At 38.3% G+C, this 13,576-nt stretch overlaps 1 protein-coding gene across 4 annotated transcripts in view; it reads right to left on the reverse strand.

The window, feature by feature from the left end:
• The window catches only part of VCAN (versican), a 105,808-nt gene that overhangs the window by 48,372 nt on the left and 43,860 nt on the right, over positions 1-13,576 (reverse strand). The window contains exons 6-7 of one of the 4 annotated variants that reach the window (XM_086629229.1): positions 8,532-10,076; positions 6,876-8,486 (exon numbers count right to left, since the gene is read on the reverse strand). The exons of 1 other annotated variant lie outside the window; for it this stretch is intronic. In XM_086629229.1, coding sequence (XP_086485355.1) covers positions 6,876-8,486; positions 8,532-10,076 — 3,156 coding nt within the window. Of the gene's footprint in view, positions 1-6,875; positions 10,077-13,576 lie in introns of all 4 variants that reach the window. 2 more of the 4 variants (XM_086629230.1, XM_086629227.1) reach the window with 2 other exon arrangements.

Here is a 13,576-nt window from a genome sequence, read left to right on the forward strand (position 1 = left end):
GTTTTAAAAAGCCGTCCACAGCACCAGTATAACATGAGCATTCTAACATAGAAAAATTCCAACTGGTTTAATTAAGCAAAAGGTCTATTAGTTTGGGTTAAACATGTGACACAAATTTGTTCTGAAGAAAAAAATCACCTAATTATAGGATGAACCAGAAGCCGTAAAAGTTATGAAGTTACTCCGATATCTACCATCCCCACATTCCCATAACAATTCTGCTCGCAATCACCTAATTGGAATTACTATGGTGTAACTACACTGGGGAAGATGATATCGGAATCTGGCCATGTTACTTAGCATTTAACACTTCAGTTACTCTAGACAAAACAAGAACTTGGCTGTCTCTATGCCAGGTTTTATGAATAACACAGAGAGTTCAGTTATTCAGGGCACGAAAATGACTTGCGTATCTGTTGGACATTGACAAACCTGCTTCATTTGGAAATGTGTTTCAAAACCACCAGGCAGATTTTTTTTCTTAGCTGAACACACAAGCCCAGAGCTCGAAACAAAACACTACCGGGAAGGACCACCATTACTAATTCAAACACAGAAACAAGACCATGTCCATTGACTGCAGCATGCTCAGGGCAGCAGGGAATGTGGTCATTCTCCAGCGTTGATGAGGAACAGCAGCTGCCATAGGCTTAATATCAGATGGAATATTACAGTTAATAAAGAGACAAGCCCAGCCCTCCATTAAATAAATCAGAGATTTTGCATTTAATAAGATGGGAAGTTGGTTCAGCACACTTGAGGTCACTTTTACTATTGTTTCAACATCCCACCAGAAATAAATTCAGGTCGGTCTAGTTGCACAATACCAATAAACCATGGCCACATGCATACAAGATGAAATATACTTGCAAATGAAATGGTACTTCGCTCTCCGCAATGTTTAGGTAAATTTGGAACTACTCTTAAATGCATGACAGTGCTTAATTCTTATTAAGCACTTGTTGAGAAAGCTGAGCAGCTTGCACAGACAGGAAAGTCCTACTCATACAGATCCACTTGGGTGTGTTATCAGTCGCTGCACAAAGCAGCAGAATGCAGTGAATGCAAGACAGCATCTTTCCTTTCAATAAACTTTGATTTGAAATAGGTCCTATGAACAAACAATAGCTTTCAGCAGCACATATTTTTCACCTGAGGAAAAACAAATGATGATTTCAGCACGTAAAAGACAAAATCTCCTCACCTTCAGCAGACTCCTCACCTTCAGCAAAAGTCTCTCTAACACAGTAATTAATATATGTAATTTTTGAAAGGTACACCAAAAATTGCACATAGCATGTGTGTGCATACTACAAAGAACAGTGTCCAGATAGATGTTTGCCAATGGGCATAAACCAAATAACTTAAAAGAGAATGACATGAGTACAGGTGCAGACAGAGACAAGCCTACATGCTGCATGATTTTAAGCTGGCTCTATTGCAAGCGACGTGCTGCCTGGAAATAGTGTTGCGAGACATGCTGCTCCTATCCCTCCACACCATCATCTGCTCTGGTCATAACACCATCCTGACACCCACAGCCTCCAGAACAGAGCCCGTGTCTTTCCTCCCAGCATGCTCCCAGCGCGTTTTCACTCTCCCATGCACGCACGCCCCTCAGAAGTTAGCAAAATGAAGGTTGAAAGGGGACCTGGTTACTCTCTATAAATGAACAGAGAAATAAAAGTATCAAGGGATAAGTGTCAGGAAGAAAAAAGACCTATTCAAGCTAAAGACAATGCTGGCAAGAATAAATATGGGTATAAACTGGCCAAGAAGCAATTCAGGCTAGATATTAGAATCAGACTTAAAGAGAGCCATGACGATCTGGGACAGCACTCCAGAAGGAGCTGTGAAGACAATAAGACTAATTGAATTTTAAGACAAGGCCAAAGACAGACCTGAAAAGACTTTATTCTGCCTTCTTTGTTAAGGTTTATGACTATGACTCATTACCATTCTGCATTTCATTCAAATTTCACATGCCCTCTTACACTGCTAAGACAGAAATATGCATGTCAGTGAATTACATGTTGAAACACAAAGGTTTGTAACCTCTTTCCATAAAATTCCACATCTACAAAGCACAAGTTCCTGCAATTTCATTCTGTTCAAAGCTGGAGGGGACAAGAAACCAGACAGAGCTGGTGTGAGTCCCAGGGTCCAATAAGCACTTTGAAACATATTCACTACGCAAAGACTTTTAAATGTCTCCAAAAAATGCAGGTGTGCAAATTACTCCTGATACAGTCAGGAGTTATGTTTCCAGCATCCCCTCAACCACTGTTAAACAACACCCCCACAAGCATTTTTCAGCTCATAAAAGCTTTATGAGACGAAAAGTTCCTTCAGGTTTGGGGTTTTTTTCAGCTGCTAATCCATTACCTTCTAGCAACAGCATCAGCCCTCACCACTACAATACATGGTAGCTATGAGAACAGAAAAGGGTACGAGGTGCCAAGTTTTGCGTCTTTGCAATGAAAGACAAACTCCTTTGTCCTATCTGATGCAATGGAAAGCTGCCAATGCGATAACACATCACAGTGCAGGGCTATTTTGCTTTCTCACTTTCACAACATGGTCACAATCCCAAGGGGATAGCCTGCTGTTTCGCTCAAGTGAATGAAGTCCCAAGCTCATTCTATCATGAAACATGTGCATGGTCCTTTTTGTAGCATAAAAAGGGATGTTTCCCCACGTACAAATATATTTTCCTCATTAATTGGAACACCTGCCCTAGATCTGCCCATGTGCCATAGGCTGTCAGAAAAACCATGCCTTATATCCCTCATTAATTTGTGCACCTGCCTTACACTTGCTCACATGGAAGTATATGGATTGTTTGTACAGTACATTTTCTCAATGAAAACTGCCTTATTCTTATACAAATAAGCAGCTTAATCCATTCATGGGTGTGTTCTTTCTTATCAGCACTAGAGCGCATTTTCCAGAATTTAAGCTAATGAGCTTGACCTTCCACTAAGCCCCCAAATCACTTCTGTTACCGTGGGTAAATTTTTTTATCTAAAAGTAACAGAAACTTTCTTTATGAAAGTTTTAGTTGATTGCAAGCATGCATTTTAAAAGCTAGGAGTGTAACTATTTACCTCTTGGATGGCATAAGAAAAGAAGTTCTCTAGGAGAAGTTTTATCTGGTCTAATAAATGTAAGGGTTTATTGTATTAAAAATCGAAAATATTTAATATCAACTTTCAGTTATATATTGTACTATGTCATATTAAGGAAGGAGTGTGTGTCTAAGACAGCCTAAGATCCTTGCCACTATATTTAATTTAATTTAACACAGTCAACATTCAACATCTTTCAAGTGCATCTTGAGTCTAAAATAATAAAGAATAATAACCCCCACATTCCATGCATCCATAAGAGATTCCATACATCTACAGCACATTCCAGCCAAAGGCTTCAAAGTGCTTCAGCGAAGTTGCTGCCAGTTTAGCAAGGGTTTGAGACTGAGAAGAAAGGCGCAAGAAATTCTTCCCACTTCTCCCTCTACTAGTGGATGGCCACAGGTGAACTCATCAGACCCAGAACAGCAACCGGCTGCTCTTGCCACACTTCACTGGGAGGTAGGACACTCACCAACCACAAAGGGACTCCTGTGCTGCAAGGGATATGCTCTGTCCTGCTTGCCGGGAACTGCTAAAAACATCTGCATCTCTCAAAACTCCATTTGTTTGGCATGACTCTTCTCTTCCACATGGAGTACAAAATATTGCTCCTAACTTACAAAGCCTAATAGCACCTCCATGGAGCACTTAAATATTATTATGCCTATGTTATAGATGGTAAATGGAGCTGTAGAGTGTAATATTCAACTGTGTTAGTATAACAGCAGGTTTCTACTGTAATTAAGTGATACAGCTGATAGGAAACATGGTACCGTATTTCTGCTAAACCCCGATTCACTATTGAAGTGTTGCTTCAGGCAAAAACTGAATAACAAGGAGGTGAAAAAAGATGAAAAAAAAAAAAATCTCATAAATACTTCCAACACTTGTGCATACACAAAAAGGAAAATATTATATTCATTTATACACAATACTGTTTATACAACAAACCTCTCATTATTATTCCTGTTTGAAACAGCTGTTATCTGAAGGGCTTTGGTAAGCAAGTTGTCAATTCTTAGGAGGCACTTTTGGAGTCTTGACTTGAAAATCATGAATAAGGAGGAAAAATCTTTGTTTTATGAGAGAGGTGTAATGATGAAAACTGTATTTCTTGTTCCCATTTAGCTGAGAACAAAAAGCCCAAGGTACAGTTTATGTAGTTCCTCTATGACTGCAGATCAATTTTCAAACAAAGAGTGATAGCATAAGAAGTTGAACTATGTCCTAGTGAAAGGCATATGTTAGTAATATTTGCCAAATTCATTCCTCTCCAGTACTTCCTATGTACATTTCCTTCAGCACAAAGAAAATTTTATGGACTAAGGAACAATGAAGCAAAACTGGGCTTGATAGGATTTTTCAGATGCAGTTTTTCATTTCTGGAGAAAGAAAAGAAAACACTAATTTGAATCCTCAGACAGAATAAATCTTTGGCAGCTCTACCTTAACTTGCGGCAAGTAGGTATAGGTGCCTTTTCTCTGTGGATAGCTAAATGGAGGAATTTCTACTGTCAGATTCTGAAAACAGAAAAAAAAAGAAAACTCCTTTTTGACCTTGCACTAGATACATGATAAATCCCTTTATGTTTAAAGATAATACAGATACTGCCACATAAAGAACTTCTTAATTTTTCAAGAAAAAGAAAAATTTTTCCACGCTGACAGACTAAACCATTCCTAAAGGCAGAATTTTAAGGAGGTACAGCTTTAACTCTGCTTATAAACACCACCACACATATGCACATCTATATCAGGAAAACGCATGCATGGCTTTAGAAAGTTTGCGAAGATGCAGAAGGCAAATCATGAAGAAAGTCTGTCCTAAGGATCTGATCACCTGAGTGAAAGCAACAGTAGCCATGAAGAGCGGCTATGCATTGATCCACTGTCCTTTAGATTATCTTAGATAATCTAGCTTGAACTATTTCCTCATTTAATGAATCACAGTACCCACACTATTGTGAAAAAAGTATAAAATAAGACTCTCCTTGATGTATACGCAGAGAAATCCTGAATCATACACCTTGTGCACCTGTTATCTGAAGATAACACCAAGTTTCCACACCCTTCCAAACCATTCTACTTCCTTCTGTCCACTTGGAACACACAGCTGCCCAGCACAACCCACTCTCACATATGCAATAAACCATAGAATAACTCAACAATGTAACAGGGAAAACCAGTTCACTACTACACATGCCAATTATTAATTATTAAGCCAAACTAACCAAATTTCCACAGGTACGAAAGCATTTAATATGTGGCTTAACTCTAATCTTCAGAAATTACCCTTCTGTTATGACTTACCGGCCTTGTCTTATTTAATTGAGACTTCCAAGACACTGGCAACATATAAAGCTTCAGACAAAATAATGGCAATATATCTCAGAAACAAAAGTAGTGTTTAAATATTAAAATAACAGAACTATTATTTTCTGAAATAGAAGGTTAAGCTACTGTTGATATGACTTGTGCAGTTTTATATCTTGTAAATATAAATGTAAATATAAAGTAGGAAAATAAGCATAAAGTGAATAAAGATACAAAATCCAAGAAAAGTCCAATAATGATATGCAGTAGGAAGCTATTTCTGCCTTTTGATATTTGAATGTAACTCTACTCAGCACAAACCTGATAAAACCAACAAAAAGACTTCCATAAATTATGAATTCTGTTGGATAAGTTCTTCAAAGATACGGAAGTTATGGCGAAAAAATAATGAGAAAACAGTTTCTTATACAATTATTCAAAAGCATTGCATATAATTAAGGTATATAAGACATAAACAAATTTTTACTCTGTTCCTTCAAAAAATAAAAGAATTAGAAAATAACTAAACAGAATGCAACATTAAACCTCATAGATATTTTGAACTTCATACATCTTGTCAGTTCTTTTACGTTTCATTTTTTTAAAAAATAAGGTTTTACCAAGACATCTTAAATAATAGTCAGTTGACAGGCTTCTTTAATGTAAAATTGCATAGCCTTCAGCTATTCCATTATGGAGACATATTCATCATAAAACTCTACAGTTCATTGCTACTTCAAGAGTTTCTGTTCTGGATACCCATGGAATTGAAGCTACATACACATGTACAGTGCCATCAGCTAAAAAATGTGATGAAACTAAAAATTATGACAATTTGCATCACAGATTTTGTAAAATGGATTATTATTATTATCATATGCAACGAAACCAGGCAGAAACCCTTCCCCCAAATCACGGGAGGTCTACTTGTGAACGCAGTACAGTGTCTTGACTCTTAAACTTTTTTAGCTGACTACACCATACATGGCACTGTTAATTGCTACAGACTAATGGAATGTTAAAATAATCTAGTGCTTCATTTAGGACTAGTAATGCATGGAATGGAAGCTGTGGAATTAAAATGCTTGTTTCACGTATAGCTGAAGTTAAACCAGTGACTTGACAACGTTAAACAAGAAAACTGGACTATAGCCATCATGACTTTTAAGAGGAAATGCAAGAGTTTCATGTTCATTCTTATACAGAAATTAATCTTACCCCAAACCACATATATAACGCATTTCTGAGGGTTTTTTTAATGGATAGAAAAATAGACCTACCAATATTTAGTAAGTTGCTGTCTAGATAAAACTTGTACCTTGCATCCTTCAGTGATCCAAGAAACACCTCCAGTATATTCTAAAATACATCAGTTTGTTACGATAAACTGCCCGTTGTGATGGACTGCAGGTCTAAAAGGCAAAATCTTACCTGTATCATTGCCTGTGATTTGAATAACATACAATCTTATGTCTTTTTCACTATCAGGGTGTGAAGTAGAAGGAGACACCTCTTGAGGTTGTAAAGCCTCTGTGGCCTCCTTCACTTTGGGTGGTGCAGTAGGTCGTGCAACTGCAGTAGCAGTTGATGCTGTGAAATATTCCTTATCGATTTCTGGTTCTAACATCTTTCCTGTCAGATCATCATCAGCTGTGGCTTTACTAGGAGAAACAGATTCATCGATTATGATGATGTCATTGCTTGTTATCTCCTCTTCTTCCTCAGGAATGATACGTGGTGACTTTTGAGTAACAAAAGGTTTGGATACTGATGTAGGCTGAATTTTTTCTACGGAATTAATGGAAGGTATTGTTACATTGCTGAGAACTGTTGCCTTATCTGTTGCATTAGCTGAAAATATAGCTGTTTTCATTTCCTCAGGTTCTTCTGATATTCCTGAGCCTTCCAGAGTTTGGCTTGGAGAAGCTCCCAAAGTCAGATGAGTAATGCTTTCCACAGTAGAATGACCTGTCGGCATTGTATAGGGGGGAAGCACAGATTCCCAGCTCACTACGTCACTATCTTCTTTCCTGGTGGGGGATCCTTTGCTTTCGTATGTTTTTGCTTGAGTACCTGCTGTTACAGGTGTCACTTCAGTGACCTTCTCTTCTTGATCGGTAGCAGTTTCAGCTTTTGGAGTCGCTGTGAGATGCAAGGTCCTGGTGCTAGTTTCATCAGGTCCCAGAACTCTTCCATAATCTGTGAGCTTCACTGCAGGCACTGATACTTCTGTTGCTGGATATGTCCCATCATAAGCTGAACCTGTCTCATCCTGGTTTTCCTCAATAGCCGTTTGAGATGATTCAGATTCTGGTGCCGTCTTGTGTTCATGTATTTGGACAGACGTCACAGATAAGGTAGACTCTGTGGCAGTATCTTGTCCCTTATCTTGATCTTTTGTGGAGAGTTCCTCTGGGAACACCTCACTATCTTTTGCAGTTGTTTCTGTTGCTTCTGTATGAAAGATACTATCAAAAGGAGTCTGATCAGTAACTGGCATATCTCTACTAGTGACCTCACTCTCTACAGTAACTGGAACTGGGGAAGCATCATGTTCTTTCTGTGGAACTGTAGCATCTACCTTTGTTACCTCTGTAAATATAATAGATTCTTTTGTCCCTCCAAAGCCAGTTGATGGTGTTCCTTTTCTGTCTTGAAGTGTTGCCACTGACTCCTTCTCAGTTGATGTTGCAATGTTTGTCTGGCGTTCCTCTGTCACTGTGTATTTTGAGATCTCCATTTCAGTAGAGACTTCTTCAGCAGGTGTTGCTACCGATGTTTCAGTAGCTTCTCTTTGTTCAACTTCTGGGGTAGGAATGGACATTTTCAAAACATGCCCTGATGTTTCATCTCCTTCATGTTCAGTTACCTCCATGACTGTGGGCATAGCAGTTAGTAATACAGTAACACTGGAGGAGCTAAAAGATTTTATTACTGCACTACTTTCATCCACTGTTATTTTGGATATTGTGATCATTTCCAAATCCAAAGAGCTGCTTGTGTGGGAGACACCTGTAGTATCTTTACTCTGATTAAAATCAGCTGATACAGCTTCTTCATCACTTTTCGTTTCCGCTGGCTCCATGCTTGTCTCAGTTTCATCTGTAACTGCTGAAATCAGAGCTCCTGGATGCTTTGTATATTCTGTAATTTGCCCTGGAGACAATGTAGGCTCCATTCCAGAGATACCATCTTCTGTATCTAACTCATGTATTCTCTTAGTGTGAGATGACTCTTCTGTCATATACTCCTGATCTTTATCTGTTGGCAGCCACATGCCAGAAGCTGGAGGAGCCTGTGTGAACTTCTCACTTGCAGACCATCCCTCAGATTCTGTTGTAACACGAGTAGGAATGATGGTTGTGGCAGGAGGGATCTTAACATCCATTGGTCTCGTTTCTGGCTCCTTTGTTTTTTCCTGCTCCTCTAAAGCGACTGATCCTTCCATGTGCTGAGATGACTGGATAACAGATGTGGTGCCTTGTCCAAAGTTTTGTGGGGAAAGAGTACTTCCTGAGAGAGTGATGGCCTCAGATCCTGTTTGGTCAACAGTTGATACAGAAAAGGATACAGGTATTCCAGATGACATGGTAGGCTGCACATCTCTCAGGTCCTCTCTGCTTCCTTCAGCTGACGCTTCATTATCAAACACCGTCGCAGAACTAAATTTAATGAATGAAGTTGACTCATCTGCTGTAGAAAACTGCCCAGTGGTTACTGCACGCTCGTCTGTGAGTGTCTCTGATGCAGCAGGCACATCTGATTCTGGAACGCTACCAGTAGCCATGCCAGAAACTCTATCAGGCATAATGGTGTACATGCTCTTTCTGCCCTCCCCCTCTGTAGTAAGATCATACCGATCAGTGAATAAAGCTTTAGGGATTACAACAGTTGTAAGTTTCTTGTCAGATTTCGCCTCCATTGACTTTTTTGTGGGTTCTTTTGTTGAGTGGGCACCAAGATACATATTCTCTTTTGTTAGTGATACTGAAGTCCCTGTCCTGGGAAACTCTCTCTGAGAAGTTGGTGACAAGCTATCTGTAGCTGTCATCATAGGACCCACTTCTATTTGTTCAGTCTGATTATCAGCATCATGTTTTTGTGTATCTCCTGTTTCAGTATCTTCCCATGAACCAGTGGAACTCTTAGCTACTGCTGTGCTATCCTGAAAAATTATAGAGGTCAAGAAAGCGTCCTCAATGCTTTCAGACCTACCTTGTTCCTCGGGCAATTCTGCTTCGGAGTAAGTGTGCTCCAGTTCCAAAGCTGCAGATGTGTTCTCTGTTAACCTAGGTGAAACATCATATTCAGTCCTTCCCAGTGTATCGTAAGTGCTTATTTCGCCATCTGTGACAGTCTGAGGTAGAAGGGTGGTTAACTTAATGTTCTCCATAAGCACCTCCATTTCCCTTTTCTCCTCAGCCTCATCAGTAGTCATTTCTGTATCTTCTTCAGTCTCTACGGTTGTTTCCTCCAAAGCAGGGACCTCTGTTTTGGTGACAGCCACTTCAGTAATTGAAGGCTCAAAACCAGGAGGTTTAACAGTAACTTTAGCAGATGACGATTTCACACTGTCAGTTTTCAGAGACGTAATCAGCTTAACCGTTGTAGGCTCTGATATGATTTTTTTACCTTGAAAAAGAAAAAAAATGTTAAGCAATCATTCAGTCAGAACACAAACAAACGTTACTTTCATTCAGTTTGAATGTCCCCAACAAAAACTAAACGCTACAATAAGAAATATGTATAAAGGTCAAAGGCTTTAGATAGTTGTTTAGCATACAACATAGCTTTGAATGACATAAAATATCACATTAAAAAGCTGCATGACATCTAACTTAAAGTCAGAAGAAACGAGAAGTGTAGCAGTATTCTTCGTATTCATTGCTTATATAACTACCCCTAGAAGTCCTCATTTAGTAGAACTACCCCCTCCGAGAACCCATCAGACAGCTAAGTACCGATCAGGGAATATAAAAGTTTATTTCATGATATCACGAATGAGTACTGAAAACCTGTGGGTTTTCTTCAAAGCTTACTGTAGCATACAACTCAAATGTATAAAGGGAGTGAAATACCACTTTAGTTTATTTTCAGCACATAATTACAAATTGCAAAAAGGAACCCTCACTGAAGTGAGAGCATGCTTAAGCAACAGGAACAAACATGCCATCAGAAAGTACTGTTTTACAATGCCGCAAGAGCTGCTGCTCTGCATTTAAATTACACTGAGAGAAATTTATTATGGGGAAAGGTGAGAACAGTAAACCATAAGATCATAAACTTAATATTATAATGATGTTGATCTTTGGAAAACACTTCAAAGATATACATCTGAAACTCCTTCACACAGAAAAGTGCTTCTATGGGAATGCTGAACATGAAAAGGCAGAGTGTTGAACCCTTTGAATGACGGGAAGAGTAAAGGGATAGCTATCCTATATTCACAAGAAACACAGAGAAAGGTCTTTCCAGGGAACCAAACTGTGATGTTTTGAAGAATCTTTGTGCCTTATGCTTTGTCCACTCTCTCTGTCCCAGATTTCCACCCTATCTGAGGAGGAAATATGTGCCAGCAACCATGACACTGCAAAGTCTCGTATCAGGTTTTAAACACCAGAAAATGGTGAGTTTGTGCTCAGAAAACAGGATTTACACAGAAAAAAGGCCAGGGTGGAAACATCTTCTCTTCTGCTAGTTCTTCCAGGTCAGTAATCTTCAGAAGGGCAATGGGAACAGACAGGTGGAAGACATGAATGTCTTAAATCAGTGCTGTTAATCACTAAATGACTGAGAGTCAAAAGTCTTATATGGATGCAAGTAAAGAGCAAAACATGGTTCTTTAAATCACACTAAGTATATGAAGAATGCATTAGATAAGCAGTTACTCCTTATATACACAGCCTACCAGACTGGCACAACTACACATACAGCTTTTGCAAAAGAAAATAATCTTCAATTTCTAATAAAGCAAAGATGTCTTTTCCCCTAACAGACAGAAATCAAAACAGTTACCATATTTTACAAGAAAATATTGAAGCCAAAGGCTCATTATTATAGCTGTGAGTTAATACAAGAGATCAGGAAACTTTACTCAATGTAAGGTATGACTACCAGTTATCAGGGAAAAAAGTGAGTGCTGAGATTGGATTTTTACTGCCTGGCATATTGGGATGAAGATGTTCTAGATGATGGTGCAGCCTCTCTGACTGACTTGGGACTTGCAGGAGCTAACAGTATGAGCAAAGAGGAAGAAAATAAGTGAAAGATTTAGAAAGACTGAACGTAGTCACATATTTGTGCAACAATGGTTTATATCAAGCATATACAGTATGTATGCACAAATCAGTTCTTTTCACACATTCATGTCTAATTAGGTGCCCCTTTGATATTTGTAGATATGAATTCCACATGTGTAAGTTAGGGTCACACAAATATTTGTTTAGTTTCACACACCAAGCTTTGAAAATGCCACCTTTGCAAGAGATCTATTTGATTCACTCCGAAGGAGACAGGCTTGCCAGATGATGGCTGCTTAGGATTTCTAGAAGAACGGGTAGATTTACAGAGTAGGGAAATGAGGAAAAAGAGCTGATATTTCAGCTATCTTGAATGAGAAGTGAAAGTGAAAAGGAAATTGTGAGGGTAAGAAAATATGATGTTGCTATGTTTAGCAGTGGTGGTGGTTTTTGCCAGCAGAAAAAAGAGCGGATTCTTTTCCCTACCATCTGTTAAATCTTTTTGTGGTTTTACAAAGAAGACTTAGCTACTTATATGCTATTTTTTTTGTAGGTTAAAACATTCAGTTGAGCAAGAAGGAGTAAAGTTCTTGAAATCTCACTAAGAAAAGCGCAGTCTTGACACAAGTGATTTTTGTGTCTTGGGTTTCTACAAACTAAAGTGGATGTTTATTGCTCTTTCAATGTCTGTATGATTCAAGTGTGAGATGGTGTTCACGCAGTCAAGAATCAACAAATTCTTACAATTTATTTCCCTCTCTGCTTGCCTGAGGATGGTTTTAACTGTAGAGTTTTGCTTCACAACTAGGGAGTGAAGAGTGCACACAAGTAAGTTAGCACTGTCCTCCTGATTGGTAGTAGGTAGCTGTTAAATTTCTACCAAAGAATCCACCAATTTGCCTTAACAGCTTTTTTATGGCAAAATGGAAAGGAGACAGTATAGTCCTATATTCTCCCTTTTAACCACAGGATGAGTCTCTTTAATGCAGATGGAATTCGTTTTGCTGCCAATATCAAGTACTTATTGAGACCCCAATCACCGTATTTTAAGTGTCTATCAAGATCACTGTTCGAAATAATATGAAAACATAATATCCTCTAACAAAGCTAGACAAAAACGAGTGCGTGAGAATAGATTTTAAAATCCATGGGGGAAAAAAGGTAACTTTATTTCATCACTGCTAGGAAATTGCGTACACTTACTCGCAAACATTTATGTAGCTTCTCAATTTCAAGAAATGCTTGCAAGTCTCAAAAGTTCACATATTTATGCTTGAGATGCAGTTATTTCTTGTCCATGACTCATTATCTGCTAATTACTTGAAAAAATAGGTACATATTTATGAAGTAAACCTGAAAAAACAACAAACCTATTTGATTCACTTATATCAATAAGTGAATCAATAAATATTAAATTCATATACTGGAGTAAGAAAAGCACATATTTTTAAAAGCTTATTGATAAACTGCTGAATTTTCTCCTGTGGAACCTGACACAGGGTTAGCAGTGTGCGAAGAGCAATGCAAGTTAAAATCAACTACAGGGCTTCTAAAACTGCTTTGTCATAAATATGACATATAAGGTTTTTCATACAGTCATTCAGATTTGCAAACTTGAGTGGATCAAAAAAAGATGATTCTTCAAAGACAAATCTATCAATGTTAGGTTTTGTGGGGTTTTTCCTTAGGAAAAACAAAAAAAAACAAACAGAAGGTTGCTTTTTTAGTAGACTGTACATCAGTTTGAACTGTCGTCCACTCCACCCAGATGTTTTGCATTACTGTATTCCTTGCATCATGCATGCAATACTCTATCTCCTTTGTCCTTCTTCTGATTCAAGACATGAGACAGATTTTCCTAATAAAATTCATGAACATATTAGCAGCAAGAAA

Source organism: Tauraco erythrolophus, chromosome Z (genome assembly GCF_009769465.1).
Source record: "Tauraco erythrolophus isolate bTauEry1 chromosome Z, bTauEry1.pri, whole genome shotgun sequence".
Lineage (NCBI taxonomy): Eukaryota > Metazoa > Chordata > Aves > Musophagiformes > Musophagidae > Tauraco > Tauraco erythrolophus.